This window comes from Dipteris shenzhenensis, chromosome 18 (assembly GCF_047967505.1).
Source record: "Dipteris shenzhenensis isolate YYH24624 ecotype China chromosome 18, Dip_SZ_1.0, whole genome shotgun sequence".
NCBI lineage: Eukaryota > Viridiplantae > Streptophyta > Polypodiopsida > Gleicheniales > Dipteridaceae > Dipteris > Dipteris shenzhenensis.
This window is the reverse complement of record NC_141613.1, coordinates 19,362,666-19,384,630: the sequence shown is the minus strand read 5'-3', so window position 1 is coordinate 19,384,630 and position 21,965 is coordinate 19,362,666. Positions and strand designations below refer to the sequence as shown.

Sequence of the window (21,965 nt, the reverse complement as noted above, 5' to 3'; positions counted from 1 at the left end):
ACATCCCCTTGGTTATTACTTGTTGCAAGAGTGCAAAACATCCATACAGATGAGGACCTCACAAAAGAACACATCTCCACATGTGTTAGAATGGCATCTACCTCTCAAGCAATCCTATACGACTGCCTGGCAAAAATGTCAAACTGCTTGCAAGTCAATTACAACGTACTATGTCATAATGGGTCGCAGTTGGAATTAGTAAAACAAACTTCAACTATTAAGAACAGACAAACACATGCTATACTTATAGATGAGACATGCCAACAACCCACTGTGACTCCACTTCTTATGAGACCAAAGAGTAGGACGTATAATGTATGGAGTGCAAATGAAGAAGTGGAATTACGTAACATGACAAATGCACACCCACACTTTTTGGCAAAGGAGATTGCATGCTCTTACATTGACAAAATGAAGGAATCAAAACATTCCATGGTAGGTATAGTGAACAAAAGATACAAACTATAGAAGAACGATCCCATAACAAAAAATCCACGTCCCCCTTTCACAAGCAACACGACCAATAGAATCACAGAAGGTATATTGGGCCATTTCAGAGTGCAATTAGTTTGAATTATCGTCTTTTGATGCCACAACAAACAAGAAAGAGAAAGAGAGAAGCCATATGCCATCATGATGTTTACCTCAAAAAAATAAAAGAGTGTCCCAAGTTCAAATGCATTTGCTAAGGAACATTAAGATTTAAGCAAAGGCTCAAGAAAGTAAGTCAATCCATGGAGAAATTTTTACAAGACCATAACTTGCTACCACCAACTCCTTCATCAGAGCAAAGGGCTATATTGCATACCTTGTAGAAATCAGGTACAAAAAAATAGGGTGCCACCACTAAATGTAAACAGCATGATTATGGCAACGAAGACGACATACATGCCCATGTTAAACAACATAGAAGCAAGGCTAATCTTAATCAAAATTCCATTTTGCCAAATAAGAGAGCTAACATATGATGGTCATATATGGAATATGTGGAAGTGTAGTAAATGTCCTCGCAGATGTTGAGAGAGCTCAATGTGTCCTTGGATGATGGCAGCTATCAAAATAAAACTCCAATATGGACTTGTGTGGCCAACAGTCAGGGTGCGTGCACTTAAAGAATTAATGGCCTTTGCTTTATACAAACTATACAACGTGAAACTGAACATGACCTAGGCCAAACATATAAAGAATATGCAAACCCAAGCAGTGCAAGAAAATGAAGAAGACTAAATGGTATGCACAATGGTAAAAGAGGATGGCATCAAAACCGATACCTTAGTCCACGGTATATATAGCTGTCAACAAGTTGTCGACTTTGAGGATAAAACCATTGCTGCTGCACCATGTGGAGGATTCACTCCCCTCAACATATTTAAAGATGCCCATTGCGAAGAGTTAGCATTTCCAAGTATCTTCTATGTTTATGCCCGAACATATAACATCCTAGCTTCTACACCTTATCAAACCATAGCATAATGGGAGCTTACAAATGAAGATAGAAGGATTGCTTTAATCAGAAAAGGAAAACTCAATGGAAGATAGCTGCATGTGAGAGGCACAATAGCTGACACAAACATTGAGAAACTTATTAAATTAAACATTGGATTTTGCAATCTGGTCTGCTTTCAAACTTCTCTAGACTATAAGCACAAACTAAAGAAGAATGTCTTCGTAATGCTATGACAACTAGGATCTCCCACATTCTTCATAACCTTCTTTGTAGCAGAGCGGCTATGGGAACCACTTACCTCCTATTTACAAAAAATCAGAGACAATGCCTCTACAATTGTCAAACTAAACTCCACCATCCCATCTACGCAACATAATTTGCTCGGACCCTGTCACCAGTGCTTGATATTCTGTTCATCGATTCAATGCAGTTTTGATACAAAAGGATCCGATGATCATGGGAAAAGTATTGGACTACTTCTTTGTCATTGAATTCCAAAACTGAGGTAGCCAACGTGACAACGGCTTACTGCAAATTAAAGACGCGCCCACACTTCAGGTATCAACTAGCGAAGAAATAGTGGCATTTGTAGATCAACATATTTCAACGGACTCTTCATTGCCGGAGTCAACAAAGAAGGACTTTCAAATGCACAAGCACAAGAGAACATTCAAGAAAGGAAGAAAGACATGCAGATTTGGATTTCTGCGACTACCTATGCATGCAACATAAATTCTATCACCACTAAATGTGGAAGAAATCAATGAACACCAAAAAAAGACAAACAAGAAAATTGAATCTGCGCTAAGAGACTCCACAATACTAACAATGGACTTTGACTCATTCTTGCATCATAGCAACATATCCAAACGAGAATACATCATTACATTAAGGTTGAAAACATGTGAGCCTACAAATTTCTTGAAGGGGGATCCAAATTACATTTTCACAAACAACTTCAATCCTGCAATAACAATGCTGTGGGAAGCAAACATATACATACAATTCATTATGAACCCCCATGGTGCTACAGCTTATTGCATTTCCTATATTGCAAAGGAGGATAAAGCAACCAAAGAAGTAGTTAAACAAGCATTAAGTGACAATGTCATGCCAAATGCACCAGCTAATGAACGTGTACGTAAAATTGGAAATGCAATACTGAACACTCAACACATAAGCTCTCAACAAGCAGTTTACCTTTCATTATCCCTACCTTTAACAAGCAGTACTAGAAGACACACTTACATAAATACAATTCCACCCGATGAACACACAGTATTGTTAAAGCGAAGGTGGGAACTAGAGAAGATGGACTCGGAAAGCACAAAAATCTTCTTTGATGACATTATCACAAAGTATTGGAAGAAGACCACTAGACCTGCAACACATTTTCCTTGCACAATTCGCAAGCGAGTACTTGCACAACAAAAAGGCCACAAGAAAGAGAAAAAAAGCAAAGATCATAAGATTTAATAACTCTAGCAAGAACAAGGACCCCGAGAATCACTACAGAGAGGAATGCCTTCTATATCTACCTTTCATCGAAATAGAACACTATGTAACAAAAACCTCCCCACGTGGCATGACTTTCACAATGAAAATTAAGCACACAATCGAACACAATAGGTCCATATTCAATAAAATATTACTACCAAATATAAATTCTCCATCATGTAGTAACATAGCATCAACCTCATTCGAAATGTTAGGACAAGATGACAAACAGCCATAGTATGATATTGGTATCAAAATGGAAGGGCTACGTAAGAAGAGAAACATCGAACAAAGTAAACCAAAGCCACAGGGCATGATGCAAAACAAAGAATACCATGAAATGTTTAAGAACTTAAATAATGAGTAATGTATAATAGTAGAAGAAATAATGTTTAAAAACAGGAAACATGGAAATAATTAATTCATTCTATTCCTATCCGAAAATGCAGGAACGGGCAAAACTTACACTCTTCATGTAATAGTGCAAGGACTGTTATGACATTTCTCACACAAAGAGAATACAAATGTTGATCTACCACGAGTCCTTCTATTAGCATACACAAGCAAAGCAACTTTTAACATTGGCAATACAATGATTCACTCTGCATTGCACCTACCGCTTCTCATGTCCAACTCTACATGCCTCTCAGCAGAGACATTGCAATATCTCTCAACACTATACCAGAACTTGGAATTGCTAGTGCTAGATGAAATTTCATTGATTGGTTTGAACACCTTCATTGCCATTGACATGCGCATGAGAGAGATTAAGTATAACCACTCCACAGCCCACAATTCCAGAATCGACCACGTCTGGACAAATAAAAACAACCTGAATAGATGCACAGGGACTAACTTCATCTAGTGGTCCAATCGCTCACTTCGCTACATGACCATCAACATAAAATATTGATACTAACATTCAACATCGATAGGCCCTATGAATGAAATTCATCTTGTTCGTGAATTGTTTATTGGTCCAGGTGCCTAGTTTTTGTTGTTTTTTATGATTGATTGAGGGTATGTGATCGCCACCTATTCCTCCCTCTTTCTCTTTCTATTTCAAGGCAAGTGCCTCTCTTTCTCTCTCTCTCTCTCTCTCTCTCTCTCTCTCTCTCTCCCCCCCCGCCCTCTTTTCCTTCCTGCGCATTGGATTCAAGGCAGGCTACTTGAACGTTGTTCACCTTGTTTTTGTTAATACAATTTTGCCTTTTTTCAGGAATTAAAAAAAATAGTTATACGTTACTAAACAATCTGCAAATTCTCAAAAAAAAAAACCTTCAAAATAAGTTGCTGAGGAAGATGTTTTTCTGTGAACACATTGCTGCTCAGACTTATCCCCTTGGTAGCTATGGAGCTAGTAGTTATGGAGGTTAGCTCATCAGGGAGCATCTCATTCAAGCGAAGCTTTTCTTTCCCCTGCTTCCCATTTCCTCATCCTTCGTCGTGGCGTACGCATTGTAGCCTCCCCTCCACCCACCTCTTCCAGCCCACAGATTCCCCCAGTAGCTCTGTCCTCACCCTTGCCCTCCGCAGCCGCTTCGCTGAGGACAAGACTGAACTCTGTCTGCTCGATGACAAACCCAGTGAACTCCCGGTTGACTCGAAAAAACGACTTCGGGCAGGACCAGTCCTTGATCCTTGGAATGCTTGTCTTTTGGGCCGCCCGGTCCCACTTGATCCAACCAGCAAAGCAAAAACGAGACCGGTGAGAAAGAAGAACGCCATGGATAAGGAAACCGACGCAGGCATCTTCTACCACTCAGAGCGATGGGAGTTTTTGAAGCAGCTACCACACCAGTAAAGCTATACTATATCAAAATTTCTGTTTAAAGCGTTGACAGTTTTGAGTACACGGCCGCATTATGGATTCCGTTTCCTTGTTTCTTATTGCTTCAAACTATAAAATATGAATGGTTTTATGTTGTTCTCAACGACTCCAAGACCAAAAACTTGAAGTCATCTGCTTCTGCCATATTAGCGGACATGCAAATTTCACCTTGTGAAGTTTTCGTCCAAGTTGTGGCCTGTTGGTATTGCGATAATTCTTTCTATAAGATGGTGCGTTGCCCTATCAGCTAGATTTAGATTTAGATGCTCGTTTGGGAGAGACTAAAATGAAATCGTTTAGACTTCACAAGCAGTTGTAGCTTGAATGAAGAGATTTGGACTACTTTTTGATTAGCCTTGTCCTTTAATGCTAGCCTTCGTCATGGCTGAGCTTGCCGACAGAAACTCAGTACGAAGACTTTGTATAAATGGATGCTCAAGTATGTGTGGGTGTGTGGATTTGTATGTGTGAGAGCATACTTTTATACTATGGTCTACATCCACTGTTGGGTGCTGATGACGTTAATGGGAATGTCATAGTAGCTAGTCCTTGCTATGCGTGATGGAGTTATGGTTTTCAATCTTATGAGTGACTCTCGTGAGATTGAAACTGCACTATGTTGTGTTTTTAGAGGATGAGTTTGGGAATGTTCTTGGATTCACCTAGGTATATGCTTTTGCCGTATTAGCGGACATGCAAATTTCACCTTGTGAAGTTTTTGTCCAAGTTGGAGCCTGCTGGTATTGCGATAATTCTTTCTATCTTAAATGGTGCATTGCCCTATCAGCTAGATTTAGATTTAGATTTAGATGCTCGTTTGGGAGAGACTAAAATGAAATCGTTTAGACTCCATAAGTAGTTGTAGCTTGAATGAAGAGATTTGGACTACTTTTTGATTAGCCTTCTCCTTTAGTGCTAGCCTTCGTCATGGCTGAGTCTGCCCTTCACCTCCGGAGTGCCGATAGAAACTCAATACGAAGACTTTGTATAAATGGATGCTCAAGTATGTGTGGGTGTGTGGATTTGTATGTGTGAGAGCATATTTTTATACTATGGTCTACACCCTTTGTTGGGTGCTGATGATGTTAGTGGGGATGTCATAGTAGCTAGTCCTTGCTATGCATGATGGAGTTTATGGTTTTCAACCTTGTGAGTGACTATCATGAGATTGAAACTGCACTATGTTGTGTTTTTAGAGGATGAGTTTGGGAATGTTCCCAGATTCATCTAGGTATATACATGACAATTTGCCTCCCCTTGGGTGACATTTTGTCTCAACAACTGCAAGTTAGACTTTGGATTGTACTCAGCTCTAGCATATTACGTTTTTGTACATTTGTATTTTCTCTGTATTGGAAATAATTTCCTTCTTCCTCAAATGTCACCAACAGAGAGATTCAAGTAACCTATTTGGGGAGTGTGTGTTAGAAATCGACCAACAGAGTGCATGCACAGTAGATTTTTGGTCTTTAGAACAATGAAAAATCTATATTTGTATGATTGGACATATTCTAGTCTTACAAAGGTATATGTATGCATAGTAGAAGACTGATATAATAGCCCAGGAGTTCACACAGTGTGTGTGTGTGTGGGTGGAATCACAAACTTCTTTACGTAATGTGCTTCACATAGATGTGTTGTGCAAACTAGCAAATAGATAGTCAACCAAACCAGATATAGAATCCACCAAAAGATTATATTTCCGTCAAAAGCTAAAGATAGATCCAGAGTCCCACCAGGATGTGGTCCTCTGATCTTACCAAAAGATTCTTCTCCTATCTGCTGGATACCTCTAGATCTCTAAGCCTGCGTGCTCCACCTTGAGCGTATGTGGACTCTCTGTCCAAATATGTTAGAACCTTGCTGCCCTGGTAGACAGCCCAGGGTTCAGCCCTAATTGAGCTCAGTCTGAAGCAGCTCTGGGCCTTCTTTGCCTCCTGGATGTAGGCCTAAGGATGAGGCCACTGCTGCTCCTTCTGCTCCCCTGCTTGCTGATCTGCTGGATGCTATATGAGGCCCTGAAGGGGCCCTTTCATAGGGTAGAGGCCTCCTCAAAGTCCACCGACCAGCAGGCCTGCTGGCCGACTTTGCTGCCTCCCAACCGGCCCCACCAGCCCTTTTATATGGGGCTGTGGGCAACCCTTTTGGGGCTGTGTGCTTCCCGACCTGGTTGGCAGCCGCCGGCCAGCCCTGCCCTATATAAGGGCAGGGCGCTGCCCTTTTGCAGCTCCCCTTTGCTCCATGCAGGGTCCAGCCCTTGTGGACTGCGCTCCCTCGCCATGCCAACCTTGTTTCAGGCTCCAATCCCGGGCCATCTTGCTGCTCTTTAGTCGCCTCCTGCCAGGCTGGATCCAAGGCTAGATGCCCTGCCATCTCTCCTGCACAACAGCTCCTTTTGATTCAACCTCTGAAGCTCCGGTTTGCTGTGAGGTGCTGCCCATATGGCAGGGGCCCTCTCTCTCTTTTTTATGGGCATATCTTGCCCTAGGTATCCTTCCCCCATGCTCTCCTCATTTGGGGGCTTATAGATGGGGAGGTGACCTTTCCAACACCCCCTCTCACCGACACATCTCGGCCCAATGCCAACTCATTGATGAAATTGCCCCAACAGCTCCCATGACTCGTAAGCATTTGTGTGTCCCATGGGTTGCGAGCCCCTATTTCACATTTTGATCCCCATCTTGTGTTTGGGGCAGCTTTTCTTGTCTCATTAGTCTTTCCGTGTATTGCTTTCTTCGCACTTCCTGCTGTTTTGGGGTGCGGTCTTCACTGACATAGAAAGGTGTGCCTTTAAGATACACTTTACTGCTATCCAGGATAATCTCCCTTTTCCGTGGATCTGCTACAGTGCACACAATAGCCCTTTTATTGGGTTTGTCCTCTTGTGCTTTCCCTACACGATGGGCTGCATATATAGTCACTTCAAGCATCACAAAGTGTTCTGAAAAAAATTCAGTCACCTCCTTGGCTAGAGCCAGAGGGGTTTCCTTATCCATCTCTGGTAGACCACGGATAACAATGTTTTGAGGTCTCTTATCTCTTTCTCTCTGTTCATGGGCATCTTCTTGGTTTGTGGTTGATGGACGTGACGGTGTTTGAGCTGGTTTTGATGGTTCTTCAACATGTGCTGCACTGGCATCTTTCTTAGACAATATTTCAGTCCATTTCTTCCCTTCTTGAACATTCTTTGCATCCCTTTCGACAGGCTTGGCTTGCATAAACTTTTGCATCTGTTGGCATCCATTATCCACTGTGTTCTCTAAGGCATCCACTCTTTTTTGGAGTTGCATGACAGTTTTTTGGAGTTGGAAATTCTCAGCCTGTAACTCAATGAACATATTCATAAGCATATCTATTTTCTTGCTGTTCTTGGTACCATACGCTTTCCCAAAAGGAGTAGTCAGGCTTGGGTGTTTGTTCAACTTGAAAGGGGTCTGAAATGACCCCATGTTTCCTGGAAAAAAAAGGCGGTCCACTTCCACCAATCTAGCAAGGAAGAATATGCACTCTGTTTCTTGGGAAGAAAGACCGTTCTTGTGTGTCTGTAGTCTGTAGACGATCAAATCTGAGTGTCGAGCTAGCTGATTGTCGATGCTGACTGAGGCTGGTCGCGTAGCTATTGGCAGCTATCTTGATTCGTAGAAATTGCAGGTCGCTTCCTGGGCTGATGTCATGATTCTCTTGGTGAGTCTTCTCGTGGTTTCAGAATCGATGGCGAAGCTGACGGGAGATCTACAGCGAGGGGCTATACTCCCAAGAGCTAGGGCGAGGGCAGGCAAGTCAGCGAGCTGCTGAACATGCCTACGTGTTGGCTGAGGCTACGACGGACGGGAGGCTACAACAAAAAACGGAGAGGCTAACGATGCCCGGAAGGGGCTACGACGCTCGGAAGGGGCTGCGACGCCCGGAAGGGGCTACGACGGATGGAAGGGGCTGTGACGGATGGAAGAGAGAGAGGGAGGGAGGGAGGGAGGGAGGGAGGGAGGGTATTACAAGTCTTCCAAAGACTGGAGGGTTTATGAGACTCAAAAGACCAAATACAGTGAGCTGAATGAGTGGAGCCTTTGAGTGGGCCTACACCCAAGACAAGTGCAACCAACCTAAATATAGAAACACCAGTACAAAAAATGTCTTGAGACCATGGAGAAGATGAACGCTATGGTGCGGTGTCGAATCAGTGGTCTAGATGTTGGCAAAGGGATCAAGTCCACAGGAGGTCTCGGTGATGTACGAGGCTATGGTGGCATAAACTTGTGATAGAGCGTTGACAATGTCAACATGTAGTGCAAAATATTCTCCTGGTTGTGGCCGTGCATTGGCTAAGTGCCATTGTCACACCCATCGGCCGTGTCTTTGGCTTGGTGAACATGGAGGGAAGATCCATGAGCTTTATCTCGGCATCACCACACTGATGTGTTTGTTGTATCTCTCGCTCTCCCTGGGGCTTGCTAGTTTGTGTTATCTGGTTGGAAAAAACTCAATGATCACACTGTGAGTGGAATCTAGCTGAGTGACTTGATCTTGTCCATGTGCCCTGAGTAGATGGTCTCTGTGTTGTACGGTCTCATGAATGAAAGTCGCGAACATCTGTGATTTGGGTAAGACAAGAGGTTGGAAAGTGGTTCGAACCCATCCTTGAAAAGACAGTGGTAACAACCTCGTATCTCGTAGTACACAGGGCAAAGTGCTCATCTGATTCAATCTCGTGTAGATCACATAGGTGCAAATACAACCCTATCTAGATATGCCCTCAGCCTACCCATTTTGAAATTGTAGTCGGTGCGATGTTTCCTATCCGATCGTTATTCCAAGCATCGTGGTTTGATTAACCCCTCCTTTGATCTTCGTAGGTAGTGGTACCTACGCATATCCTTTGATATCCGTAGGTAGTGGTCCCTGTAGAAGCTAGGCTTCACAGGCAGCTCGTGGAGCGCTAACTAGATCCCGAATGTGTGTAGCTATAAGATGTCCTTCGGGATAACCTGGTTAGCCTAGTGGTAAGTGAGCGGAATAGAAAGGGCCTCAAGGCTATATTGAAAGGGGGCTATGTTGTCATATGCCCCCCCTATCTGCAGACTCTCAATCCATGTGTGTGTGTGTGTGTGTGAGAGAGAGAGAGAGAGAGAGAGAGAGAGAGAGAGAGAGAGAGAGAGAGAGTTTGCTAACGTCCACTGGAGACCAAAAGGTCTATGGGACAGCAAGAAACCCTCTAGTACATCTGTTTTAGGGAGGGCACATGGCAGCTCCCAAGGAGTGCAAAAAGCAACCCACATTATTTAGAGTACCTACATGATAGTCTAAAAGAGTAAACAGCCATACATCAGTTTAAGACTGAGAGTCTTTTGGTTTTGATTTGAACTCTTTGATTAGTGCTACACCTTCACGGTAAACTGCCCATGACTTTAGCTAATTCAATTGCCTTAATCTTAAGTTGAACTTGTGTAAGCTCCTCTGCTATCCATACTTTGGTGCCCTTCAACTTGTAAGATTGTCGAAGAAGCTTGATCCGCATATCTTTTGACTTTAGTGTAAGGATTGCATGACCTTTATAGTGTAAAATAGAAGCTGGCCTGGAGTCGTCATCGTCCTGCTCATCATCATCCACCCATTCAATGTTGGGCAAGCTTGCTTTGATCTTTGTCAATATTTCACTGTATGTGTCCTTCTCTTTGTACCAATCACCTGGGAGTCCCCCTATTCTAATCTTCAGCCCATTATCACATCTAGCTTTCTTGTTCTTTTATCTCTGCTTGAATATCAAACTTACTTGCTTTGGTGTCCACTTCCACAATCAATTTCTTCTTAGCAGTTTGTACTTTAGTGTGAACAAGATCTTTGATTGTAGAGACTAGCTGCGGGGTAGGGGGGGAATCCTTACAAGATTTTACAGCCTCATCAATTACTGCTTGCTTACCAGGCCCTTCCAGAATGTGAAGTCGAGCCTTTACTTCTGCCAGTTCCAATCATAGCTCTCTTACTGGCAGCTATAGATAAAAATTTTGATCCTGTTGCCCAAGGATGGGTCGTTTTGAGCCTTCTTGTTGGTAATTCCGTGCATATGGAGAGGGTGTCATGGCTGCAACTGTAGAGCATCGAGACCTGATGGATGTTGAAGGAGTTGAGGGGGACTTGGAGGAGAGGGTAGGCCAGTCCATAGTTGGCTGTCTGTTGAACCCCCTAGCTTAACCTAACCCTCGGGTTGGGTTGGGGGTTTAGTCCAACTCAAGGTTAGGGTTAGTTTGGTTGCTTCTAACGGGTACGGAGGGAGAGGTACGGATGGAGAGGTATGGGCTGTTGTTGATGGATTGTACGGTATTGGCTGTATGGACGGGGGAGAGCTACGGAGGTACAGACAAGGTACGAACAGAGAGAGAGAGAGAGAGAGAGAGAGAGAGAGAAGAAAGTGTATTAAAGTCTTCGGGAGACCGTGAAGGTCTATGAGACTAAAGATAACTGATACAATGAGCATAACGGCGGCGGTCTCAAAACGGGCCAGCCAACCGTTTTTACAAAAAAGAGGTTATGAAGGACAGTGTCTCTAGTCCTGATACAAAAAATATGTGTCTATCTCCAGATGATACAAAAAGGAAGGGGGGGGCACCAAAAATGGGGCAGAGGGGGGAGATACAATATATATGTGCAGGTGGTGATCGTTAGAGACCAATCATAGAGAGAGCGAGCAGGGGGGGCTAGCGGGAGAGAGAGGGAGGTACGGAGAGAGGCTAGTGGGAGTGTGAGAGAGAGAGGGAGGTACGGACGAGGTATGGAGAGAGGCTAGCGGGAGAGGCTAGAGAGAGAGAGAGAGAGAGAGAGAGAGAGAGATGTATTACTGTCTTCAGGAGGCCTTGAGGGCCTATGAGACAAAGTACAGTATCCCAGTAACTCATACAAGCCTCTGTGGGCTGAGACAAAGGGCTCACTAAGGCCCTTTGCTGAGTAGTATACTAAGCTAAGCAAGAAAACTCAAAGCTCAAAGCTAATACTCTCACATGCACCCCTGCACTTAGGTGCAATGTGACACACTGGCTACATTGACAAGTGCGTAATAGTTCCCTAATAGGAGATTTTGTCTTATGCTGTGACCCCTTTGTGAGCCCTTGTTTAGGGACAAAATCAGGCACAAGCTACTTAAGTCAGTCTCTAAGCCTTAGGTCAAGTCTTGTTCATTGGTACCCACTGGAGAACAGTTTCCATTTCAGGGTTTAGTCAGGTCTAGGTCATAGCCTAGGTTAGGAGCCCTAGAGGGGCCCCCAAAGGTTGACCAGGAAGACGTAGGACAAGCAGGGAAGGCAGCGTGCAAATGCTGCCCAAAAACTCCCCTGGCAAATGAGCTAGGGGGGACTTTTATAGGCTGGAACTAAGCCAACTAGTCTGTAAAACAACCGACACAGTCAGCTATTTACAGCCTGCTGGTTGGCCCAGCCAGCCCTGTAAAAGGGGCCCTTGGTGAAGGGTAGATGTGCAAGAGGAGTAAGTACAGGAGTCGATGGAGATAAGCTCTCACGTCAACTAGATTCGAGAAAATGAAAAGTACATAGTACTTGAAGGTAGACCCTAGGACTAAGTGTCCTAGGTGTCACATAGGACTAAATGTCCTATGTGGCATAAAAGGCTAGTAAACACTAGAGTGCCTATAACTATGCCTACAAGGCACATACCAGGGCCCATAGGGCATCACTAGAACTGGGAGAAGATGCCTACAAACCCCCCTCCATGGTATGGGCTGAAGTTTTAGATTTAGATGCTCGTTGGGGAGAGACTAAAATGAAAATGTTTAGACTTCACAAGCAGTTGTAGCTTGAATGAAGAGATTTTGGACGACCTTTTGATTAGCCTTCTTCTTTAGTGCTAGCCTTCATCATGGCTGAGTCTGCCCTTCACCTCCGGAGTGCCGACAGAAACTCAGTACGAAGACTTTGTATAAATGGATGCTCAAGTATGTGTGGGTGTGTGGATTTGTATGTGTGAGAGCATATTTTTATACTATGGTCTACACCCACTGTTGGGCGCTGATGACGTCAGTGGGGATGTCATAGTAGCTAGTCCTTGCTATGCATGATGGAGTTTATGGTTTTCAACCTTGTGAGTGACTATCATGAGATTGAAACTGCACTATGTTGTGTTTTTAGAGGATGAGTTTGGGAATGTTCTTGGATTCATCTAGGTATATGCTTCTGCCGTATTAGCGGACATGCAAATTTCACCTTGTGAAGTTTTTGTCCAAGTTGCGGCCTGCTGGTATTGTGATAATTTTTTCTATCTTAAATGGTGCGTTGCCCTATCAGCTAGTTTTAGATTTAGATGCTCGTTGGGGAGAGACTAAAATGAAAATGTTTAGACTTCACAAGCAGTTGTAGCTTGAATGAAGAGATTTTGGACGACCTTTTGATTAGCCTTCTCCTTTAGTGCTAGCCTTCATCATGGCTGAGTCTGCCCTTCACCTCTGGAGTGCCGACAGAAACTCAGTACGAAGACTTTGTATAAATGGATGCTCAAGTATGTGTGGGTGTGTGGATTTGTATGACACCCACTGTTGGGCGCTGATGACGTCAGTGGGGATGTCATAGTAGCTAGTCCTTGCTATGCATGATGGAGTTTATGGTTTTCAACCTTGTGAGTGACTATCATGAGATTGAAACTGCACTATGTTGTGTTTTTAGAGGATGAGTTTGGGAATGTTCTTGGATTCATCTAGGTATATGAAGTATTTTGGAAACGTCTCAGAATACTTGGTATTTTCTGGTCATGGTGGCACGTCTTCATCCAAAAGGATATAGCCGCCTATGAATGTACAAGGTATGTCAGATCATGTAACAAAGGGAACCAAGTGTAAAGCCTATCGGAAGACTTCGAACTTGGGATGAGGAAGTGCCTTTGTAAACATATATGCTATGTTGTCCTCTGTGGGAAGGTAGGACAACTCTATGTCTTCTGCTGATAACCGCTCTCGAACATAATGATAGTGAACTTCAATGTGTTTGGTACGTGCATGAAACATTGGGTTACGCGCAATGGCCAAAGCACTCTGGCGGTCGGTGTAGACCATAGTGGAGGATGTCTGGCGAATACCAAGATCTATAAGCAACTGTTGAAGCCAGACACACTCTACTGTAGCAGTGAAGGCTGCCATGTACTCAGCCTCACAGCTAGATGTGGCAACTGTTGGTTGCTTCTTGCTGAGCCAAGAGATACATGAACTGCCAAGCAAAAAACAATTGCTGGTATGTGACACTTTGGTGTCGGAACAACCTGCCTAGTCACTATCTGTGTAAGCATGCATGGTAAGTGAACCCTGATCACCATAGAAGAGGGCTAAATCCTGAGTGCCTCTGAGATATCTGAAGACTCTCTTCACTGCCTGCCAATGCTGTGAACTGGGCATGTGCATGAACCTGTTGAGCTGAGATACTGCATATTGTAAGTCAGGTTTGGTGTGACATAAGTAAATGAGACATCCAACAGCCTATTGGTAAAGAGTGATATCACATGGTGGGCTCCCATCATGAGCTGAAAATTTGAAGCCAGGGTCCACTGGAGTAGAGATTGGCTTGCAATCCTCGAACTGAAAACGATCAAGGGAGCTGTCCAATATACTTGGACTGTGACATCATGATACCCCCCTCAACATGAGCAAACTGAATGCCCAAATAATAGTGTAGCGTCCCACGTTTGACATTTCAAAAGCCTGCTGCAAATCAGCCTTGAAAGCTCCAAATGTTGAGTATCTGGGCCCGTGATTAGCATATCATCCACATATAAAATCAGCACTAAAAAATCAGATCCACTCCCACAGACATAAAGAGTGGGCTGTGTGGGGCTATTCTGAAAACCAAGGGATAGTAAGTGTGCATGAATTTTGGCATACCATGCCCTGGGTGCTTGCTTCAAACCATAAAGGGATTTTCTAAGCCGGATACCTTGTTTTCAGAATTAACAACCTCAAAGCTAGGAGGTTGTGTCACATAAACTTCTTCCTGCAGATTCCCATGAAGAAAAGCAGTCTTGATGTCAAGCTGGTGCACTTGCCAATGGTGATGGGCTGCAATGGCAATGACACATCTAATAGTAGTAATCCGGGATGTGGGAGCAAAGGTCTCCTCAAAGTCAATGCTTTGTTGTTGGGCATACCCTTTTGCAACAAGACGGGCTTTGTGTCGATCTATATTGCCATCAGATTTCCTTTTTAATTTGTAGACTCTCTCATGCCAAAGATGAGTTTCAGCAAGCTGTGAATCTGAAATAGCAAATGCTTTAATAGAGAGTGCAGCTCAGTGATCATCAAGGTGATAAAGCCCCTTTTTCAAAGTGCCAGTGAGAACTATGGCATTTTCATCACGAAGATCATATACTAGGCATGTGTATCCATGGAAAATCACTTTGAAACCTGAAGTGGCAATTGCTGAAATAGAAATCAAGTTGACTTCTATTCCAGGCACGAGAAGAACATTAGTTAGAGTGATAGGATGGCTTGTAATGGATGTGAGCTACACATCTCCAATTCCTTTTACAGCATAGGAGGCATTGTTAGCGCATGTGGCAGTTCCCCCATGAGGTGCATCAGCTAAGGAATGAAACAACTGTCTGCAAGATGTGACGTGCTTGGAAGCACCACTATCAAAATACCAAGACTGAGTAGGGATCAAAGGAGCAATGGACAGCCCATGCCCAATCATCCTGGAGAGCATGTGCAGGTGAGGCATCTGTTGGCTCGTGGGATTCAATTGCATGTGAGGCATTAACTGTCAATCTTGCTTTCTTTTTCTCCGAAGCAATGCGCTTCCTACATTCTGAAATTTCATGCCCAGGCTTGCGATAATAGTTGCATCTTTTCTTCTTTGACTTAACTGCTGTATTTTTAGATGCATTGGAGGAATTGCCACTGTTAGGCCCATACTTAGGCTTGCCTATAGGCTTGGAAGCCTTGCCTCTTCCTGTCTGCTGTGAAGCAAATGCATGATCAGGAATAATAGCTTGTCTATTAGCTCAACTTTGCTCTTCCTGCAAAAGCAAAGTGACTCGTTGATCAAAAGAGTAGTGGTCTGGATTACCCATGGCCACTAATTGAAGGGTTGTAGCAAACCCTTGATATGTATCTGGCAGTCCTATCAATGTGGTACTGACAAGCTGATAATTTGGCACCACCTCATCAATATTGGCAAGTTGTTCCATGAGATCCTTGACCTTTGTCAGGTATGCATCCATAGAGTCACCTTCATTCATACTGACTTCCTGCAATTGCCTTCTTAAATATGCAACATGTGCCTCATTACAAATCTAATAAAGAGAAGCCAATTTGTCCCAAGCATCCTTTGCTGTCCTGCAAGACCGGATGTGTGGAATAATATTCTCTTACATGATAAAGCAATACAGGAATCTGCATTTGCATCTCTTGCAACCCATCTTGATTGTTCCTGAGTTGGAGGAGCAGCAGCAGGGGTGCTAGAGGATAAGGCAGCAGGAGTAGTACCCTCTGCAGAGGGACCAGCAGTAGGGGCCGCCAGTGTAGCATTGGCTGGCCTTAGATCAACCCCAGAAACAATATTCCAAAAGTGCCTTGCAACAAGAATATGTTTCATGAGATAAGACCACATCAGATAGTTGGTCCCATCCAATTTATCATCCTCACAAAGAATGCCAAATAAGTCGTGATTGTTCCCAGCCATTGTAAATAGTACTGATTGTTCCCAGCCATTGTAAATAGTACTGATAGAAATGCACTGACAAAGTGACCAAAGGATAGCCTCAAGGCCTTAAACTGCAAAAATGTCTTACTGTCCCAAATACCTATGAGCCAACAATGGATATTTCTAGGAGGCTGCACTGGGCCTCAAGGCAACACGGTTCCTTTTCTTGATGATAAAATAGCGATAGCAAAAAGACTGAAAATATGTGCAGCAAGGTTTAGGAACAGAGATACCAGCTGAAATTGAGCTCCCAACACAAAAGCCCCAAATTTTGTTGGCCTGAGTGATGACGTGGCACAATGTGACAGTCCTGAACCTGAATTTTACTGAAAACTTCCAATTTTTGGAAGGATTTGAGTTGTCAACCTTGTCCAAAGTGTTGTATTGACAGGTTGAAGGTCCAAATGTCAAAAGCCCTAAATTTTCCTGTTGGAAGTTCGGGTTTGACAGTAAAAACTGTCAAAAAATAGTAAGAGACAAAAAATGTTGCTTGTAAATCAGCTTCTGGTCCCCTGAACTTAAGGCTGAGACCCAAAAGACCTCTGCAGATAGAATATGACAGACCACAGAGCTGCTGCAGCAGGTTGAAGTGCAAAAAGCAGCTGGAGCAGAGCTGGAACAGCCCTCAGACACCTCGAAATGTGAGTGTGGCTGCAAATGTCTGCTATGGAGGGCTCTGGACAGGTCGTGACAGCAGGACGCCTCCTGCTGATGGCTCTGGAGAGGTCGCAGGATCTGGGTGGCTAGATCTCAGTCTGGTTGAGGTCGCGGGAGCTGGGCGCCTGGATCTGCAGCACAAAAATGGCGACAGATGGCCACGGGTGCTGTAGAAGACCTCGAAAAGGCTGCAGCAGGGCCTAGAAGTAGTCGCCTCTGCTGGAAAGCAGCAATGAGGTAAGTTATGGCGACAAAATGGCTCTGGAAGCCTTAGACAGCAGTTGAAGAGCCTCGAACAGGCTGGAACAGTGACGACCAGCAGAGCAGCAGACTCCCAATGAGCAATGGAGGACTCGGGGGGCTGAGGAGAGCTGGAAGACAAAAGCAATACCCGCTCTGATACCACTGAAGGGACGATGTGCAAGAGGAGCAAGTACAAGAGTCGATGGAGATAAGCCGGTCACGTCAACTAGATTCGAGAAAAAGAAAAGTACATAGTACTTGAAGGTAGACCCTAGGACTAAGTGTCCTAGGTGTCACATAGGACTAAATGTCCTATGTGGCATAAAAGGCGCTAAAACACTAGAGTGCCTATAACTATGCCTACAAGGCACATACCAGGGCCCATAGGGCATCAGTAGAACTGGGAGAAGATGGCCTACACTTGGCAGGCCTCTTTCCTCACTCAGTTGCCCTTCAGCCTTCAGCACTCCTTCAGCCTACCTTCCGCCCTCGGAGCAGCCTCTGTGCCTTCCCTCTTCTGGCCCTGATCAGCCTCAGTCCCTTGGCCATCAGCTCAGCCATCTGTGAGAGAAGTACACGCAGCCTGATGGCACAAGTGGCCTCAAGACTCTTCACACTCACACAACTGTAGGACACTCCTAAGACTCTAGGACCACACTCACTAGGACCACACACACTAGGACTCCACACACTAGGACTCCGATTCCAACACTTCTTGCTTTGCCAAAACTTTGTGGAGTCAATAGTTACAAAGCCACTTTAATGGCGTTTTATTGTTGCATTGGGGCCTCTTTCCACCACGTCCTTAAACCACTTGACATCCAAAGCATACACAAAGAAGTGTCAAAAGTCAAGCTTAATAATATCTTGGATTATGCCACAATAATCATCCATGGCTCCATTGGCTCCCTCAAAGCTAGCAATGATGCGGCAGACTCGAATGCGTAGAAATCTATGACGTGTCTTTGAGCTTGGTCAATGTCTGTCTCCCGAGGTACTGTCTCCTCCTGCTATCTGATCTCGCACAGTACGAGCTCTCTATGTCGTCACATCTCCATCAGATAGAGGCCAACACAAACTTGGTCCTGGAAGTGAATTAGCAAGGAGAGTGACCCGAAACTGTTTCCCTCGTGAAAGAAACACTGACACCGTCCTTGGATCTCATAATAAACTAGGCAGGCACACAAGAACTGCTCCTTTGTCTCCACCTATCCCAATGTGCATAATCCGCTGCTCTCTAGGTATACATGTGGCTCTCTTTGCCTCAATACTCATTTGATGGGACAAGACCCATATCTGTCTGATGCCAATCCTCAAGGCATGCGAGACTCATCTGTCCGAGATATATATATATATATATAGAGAGAGAGAGAGAGAGAGAGAGAGAAGAAGAAGAAGAAGAAGAATATATTATCGTCCTCTGAAGACCAAAACCGGCCTATGGGACCTGGGCAATACAATATCACAAGTACATGAAAGCTCCTCCCGAAGATGGGAGGGTGGAAAGAGAAACCACCTTCTAGGATTCAGGTGGATTCCTATGCTTGAAAAGCTTATACACAAATGTTCCTAAAGCTGAAGGTGACCCTTTATGCAGCAAATCAGCCAGTTTGTTATGTCCCTCAAGGAGGTGATTGAACTCTTCCCTAATGTGTGCATAGTGAGGGCATATCATTACCATGTGTTCTTCTGTTTCAACCATACCTTGATCACATAGTTGGCATATTCTACTCTCCCTTGGCATCTTTTTCCATCCCCCTGTTTCTATTTGCAGCTGGTGTGATCGGGTGCGAAGTGAGGCTAAAGCCCTCCGTTTATGCACTGCTATAGGTGTACATATGTACTTCTGCGTTGTTGTCTCCCTTCCTGTATAAATTGACCAATATTCGGGGTTGATATATGTGCGATAGTACTCAAATTTATCTTTGTTTTCTGCTGTTTGCCATTTCCTGTGTAGTGCATTCAGCAGGTCATAATGAAAATGTGGGTTAGCTAACGATGTCAAATGTTTTGTATTATAGGCTAGTTCGGGACATCGCATTTGTGATGACTTGTCCTTCTACCATGCTAGATTCAAATGAGGTGAGTAAAAATATGGTATTCATTTTTTGTGAGTAACCACAAAATTTGTTTAAAAGAAGTAAGCTTCAAAAGATTGATGTTGCGAACCCTCTTGAAGTTGCCTTTAGTGAGCCAAGAAATGATTGGAGGATCCGACACATGGCAAGAAGCTGCAAAATGGCTTAAGGGCTTAGATCCATACATGGTGGTTCAATGGTTTGAAGCCAGAAGATACACCACAAGGGTAGGTGAGAATCTTTATCCTTAACCTAACAAAATAGTATCGGTGATTTGGTGTGCTATTAGAATATTGATGCTTTTTGTGGTGATTATGGACATTGATGTTAGCATCTACATGTGAAGCTCTCTTTTCTTTGGGCAAACTCTTGTTTTTTCTCTCAAAGTGTATGCCAAATGCCCAATCTTAGCTTCTAGGATATGCACAAGGTTTTAGTCCATCTCAATGGATCTTTGTTTTCTTGATTATCGGGTTTATGATAGCGACCATTATGCCAATAACATGTTGGGCATTAGCTTTTTTGATGATAGCTATCATTATACCATCAATAAGGTGGGTAAAAGCTTTTTTGATGTGCTCAAGCCTATGCTGATGATTCTTTCTTTACCCCGAAGAATACGTAGAATGATCTTTCTGCTTTGATGCAGGCTCTCTCTGTTTATGGTTTGGCAGCTGGTCTTCATGTAAATTTTCAAAAGTCCAAGCTGCTTCCATTGCATTCTAAAGACTGGCATAGTCTTTTGTGGCCCGGGGAAATCATTCCATGCACTCAGATTGTTCGTCATCTTGGTTACCCTTTGGGGTGGGTTCTCACTCGTCGTCAACAAACTAATTGGGTGATGATCAAGCTTTAGAAAAAGCTAGAATCTTGAAAAGTGGCAACTTGGCCTTTGCATGTTTGGCTTCGAATAGTACAGTCCATCCTTGTGGCATATATTCAATTTTACTTGCCTTTGATTATGTTCACCAAGGCAGATCTTGCTTCTTTCATGTCTGCCATTATGGAAATCTTTTAGAAAAAGTATCAGACTGCTTTCAGTGCATCAACTTTGTTCTCCTAAGATGCATGGTGGTTTGAACATCATGAATGTCACCACAATGTAAATATCCTAAGTCAAAGTACAGTTGACCATTTATTTGATCATAATTAAAGAGTTTTATATGTGTTAATTACGGTCAAAGAGTTATTTTAATGGTCAAAGGATTGACTACGGTCAAAGATACTTGACTCTAGTCAAGTAAACCTGACTACGGTCAGAGAGTGTTGACTTCGGTCAACAAGACTTGGCATGCGCCAAGAGGGTTAACCCCGGTTAACCAAGATGTGCCGACTCCGGTTGGAGAGACTTGGCTATAATTAAGGCGCCTTGACCCTTAGTCAAAGCTCTTTAATTATAATCAAGAGTGTTGACTCCGGTCAACCAGAGAAAATATATATATATTTAATTGTATATATATTTGTTTAGATGTGCACATGTGTTCAGTGGGGACGCCCACCGTGACTAGGATTAGTCCACAGTGTGCTATTTGCATGCAAAGCGCTAACAATTAATGGGTACCATGGTGGTGCGCTTTAATTAATTGTTGCAGGTACTAGGAAGGATTATTTTTCCTAAGCGAAATGGGAGCCTGACAAGCATCCAGGAAGCGGTTCGTGTGACCGAGAGCTTTGAAGACTCCAGAATGGCCCATAGTGGCTTGTAATAGGTTTTAGTCTAGATTTTAGACAAGTGGCATGTTGCCAATTTGAATGGGGCTTGAAGCTCTTGTAAAAGAAGAATTCTTTTCATGTTTGAGAGAGAGAGACTTACGAGACAGCTTGAAGCTGAACTTTTGTATTGAATTTCTGAAATGAATAAAAGACCTTCGGGGGGGTCCAGCCCGACAATTTGTCTTGGGCCCTAGTGCATCTCCAGAGAGAGAGAGGGAGAGTTTCTGAGAGTAGAATGCTGTCTGGTTTTTATGAGGCCATAGCTGTTGCGTCAGTTTCGGTTGTATTGGTATCAGAGCAAGGTTTGAATTGTCTTCTATGGCAATCACGATCAGAGAAAACAATTCCTGTGTGACGATTCAAGTACGGGTTGTATGCAAAAAGAGAGTATTGCACAGGAAATTGTGACGCAGGTAGAGATTTGGGGGTGCGAATATGTGGTCAAGCCTCGAGAAGGTGTAGACACGCCCTCACTAGAGACTTACGCGTCTGATGAAGAGCTGGATGACGGAGACATCCACGCAGCAACACACCTCTCCGTGGAGTAAAGTCTTCACGTGACGCATACCTTGGCATGCATTTCCGGGTGGTCTCACGACGCTGAATGACCGAAAGGACCTGCAGAGACCTTTCAACGTTGTTTGGAATTTCTAGCAGCGTGGAGGTTTTGCGAAGTTAAATTCGGTGCTAACGACCCCAAAGAAATATCCTCACGCGAGCAGTGACGGTTGCCCAGCGCGGGGTGTAGACTGGTGAACCGCAAGAGAAGAGCTTCTGAGGTGTTCGTCATGAAATAGACGCGAGCAACAAAAAAA

At 43.8% G+C, this 21,965-nt stretch overlaps 1 protein-coding gene across 1 annotated transcript in view; it reads left to right on the top strand.

Moving 5' to 3' along the window:
- Positions 1–4,238: 4,238 nt before the first annotated feature.
- LOC147890912 (uncharacterized) overlaps positions 4,239–21,965 on the top strand; it is a 58,477-nt gene continuing 40,750 nt past the window's right edge. Inside the window, exons 1-3 of the mRNA XM_087389618.1 lie at positions 4,239–4,744; positions 19,381–19,441; positions 19,539–19,668. Coding sequence (XP_087245744.1) covers positions 4,296–4,744; positions 19,381–19,441; positions 19,539–19,668 — 640 coding nt within the window. The 5' untranslated portion in view covers positions 4,239–4,295. The remainder of the gene's footprint in view (positions 4,745–19,380; positions 19,442–19,538; positions 19,669–21,965) is intronic.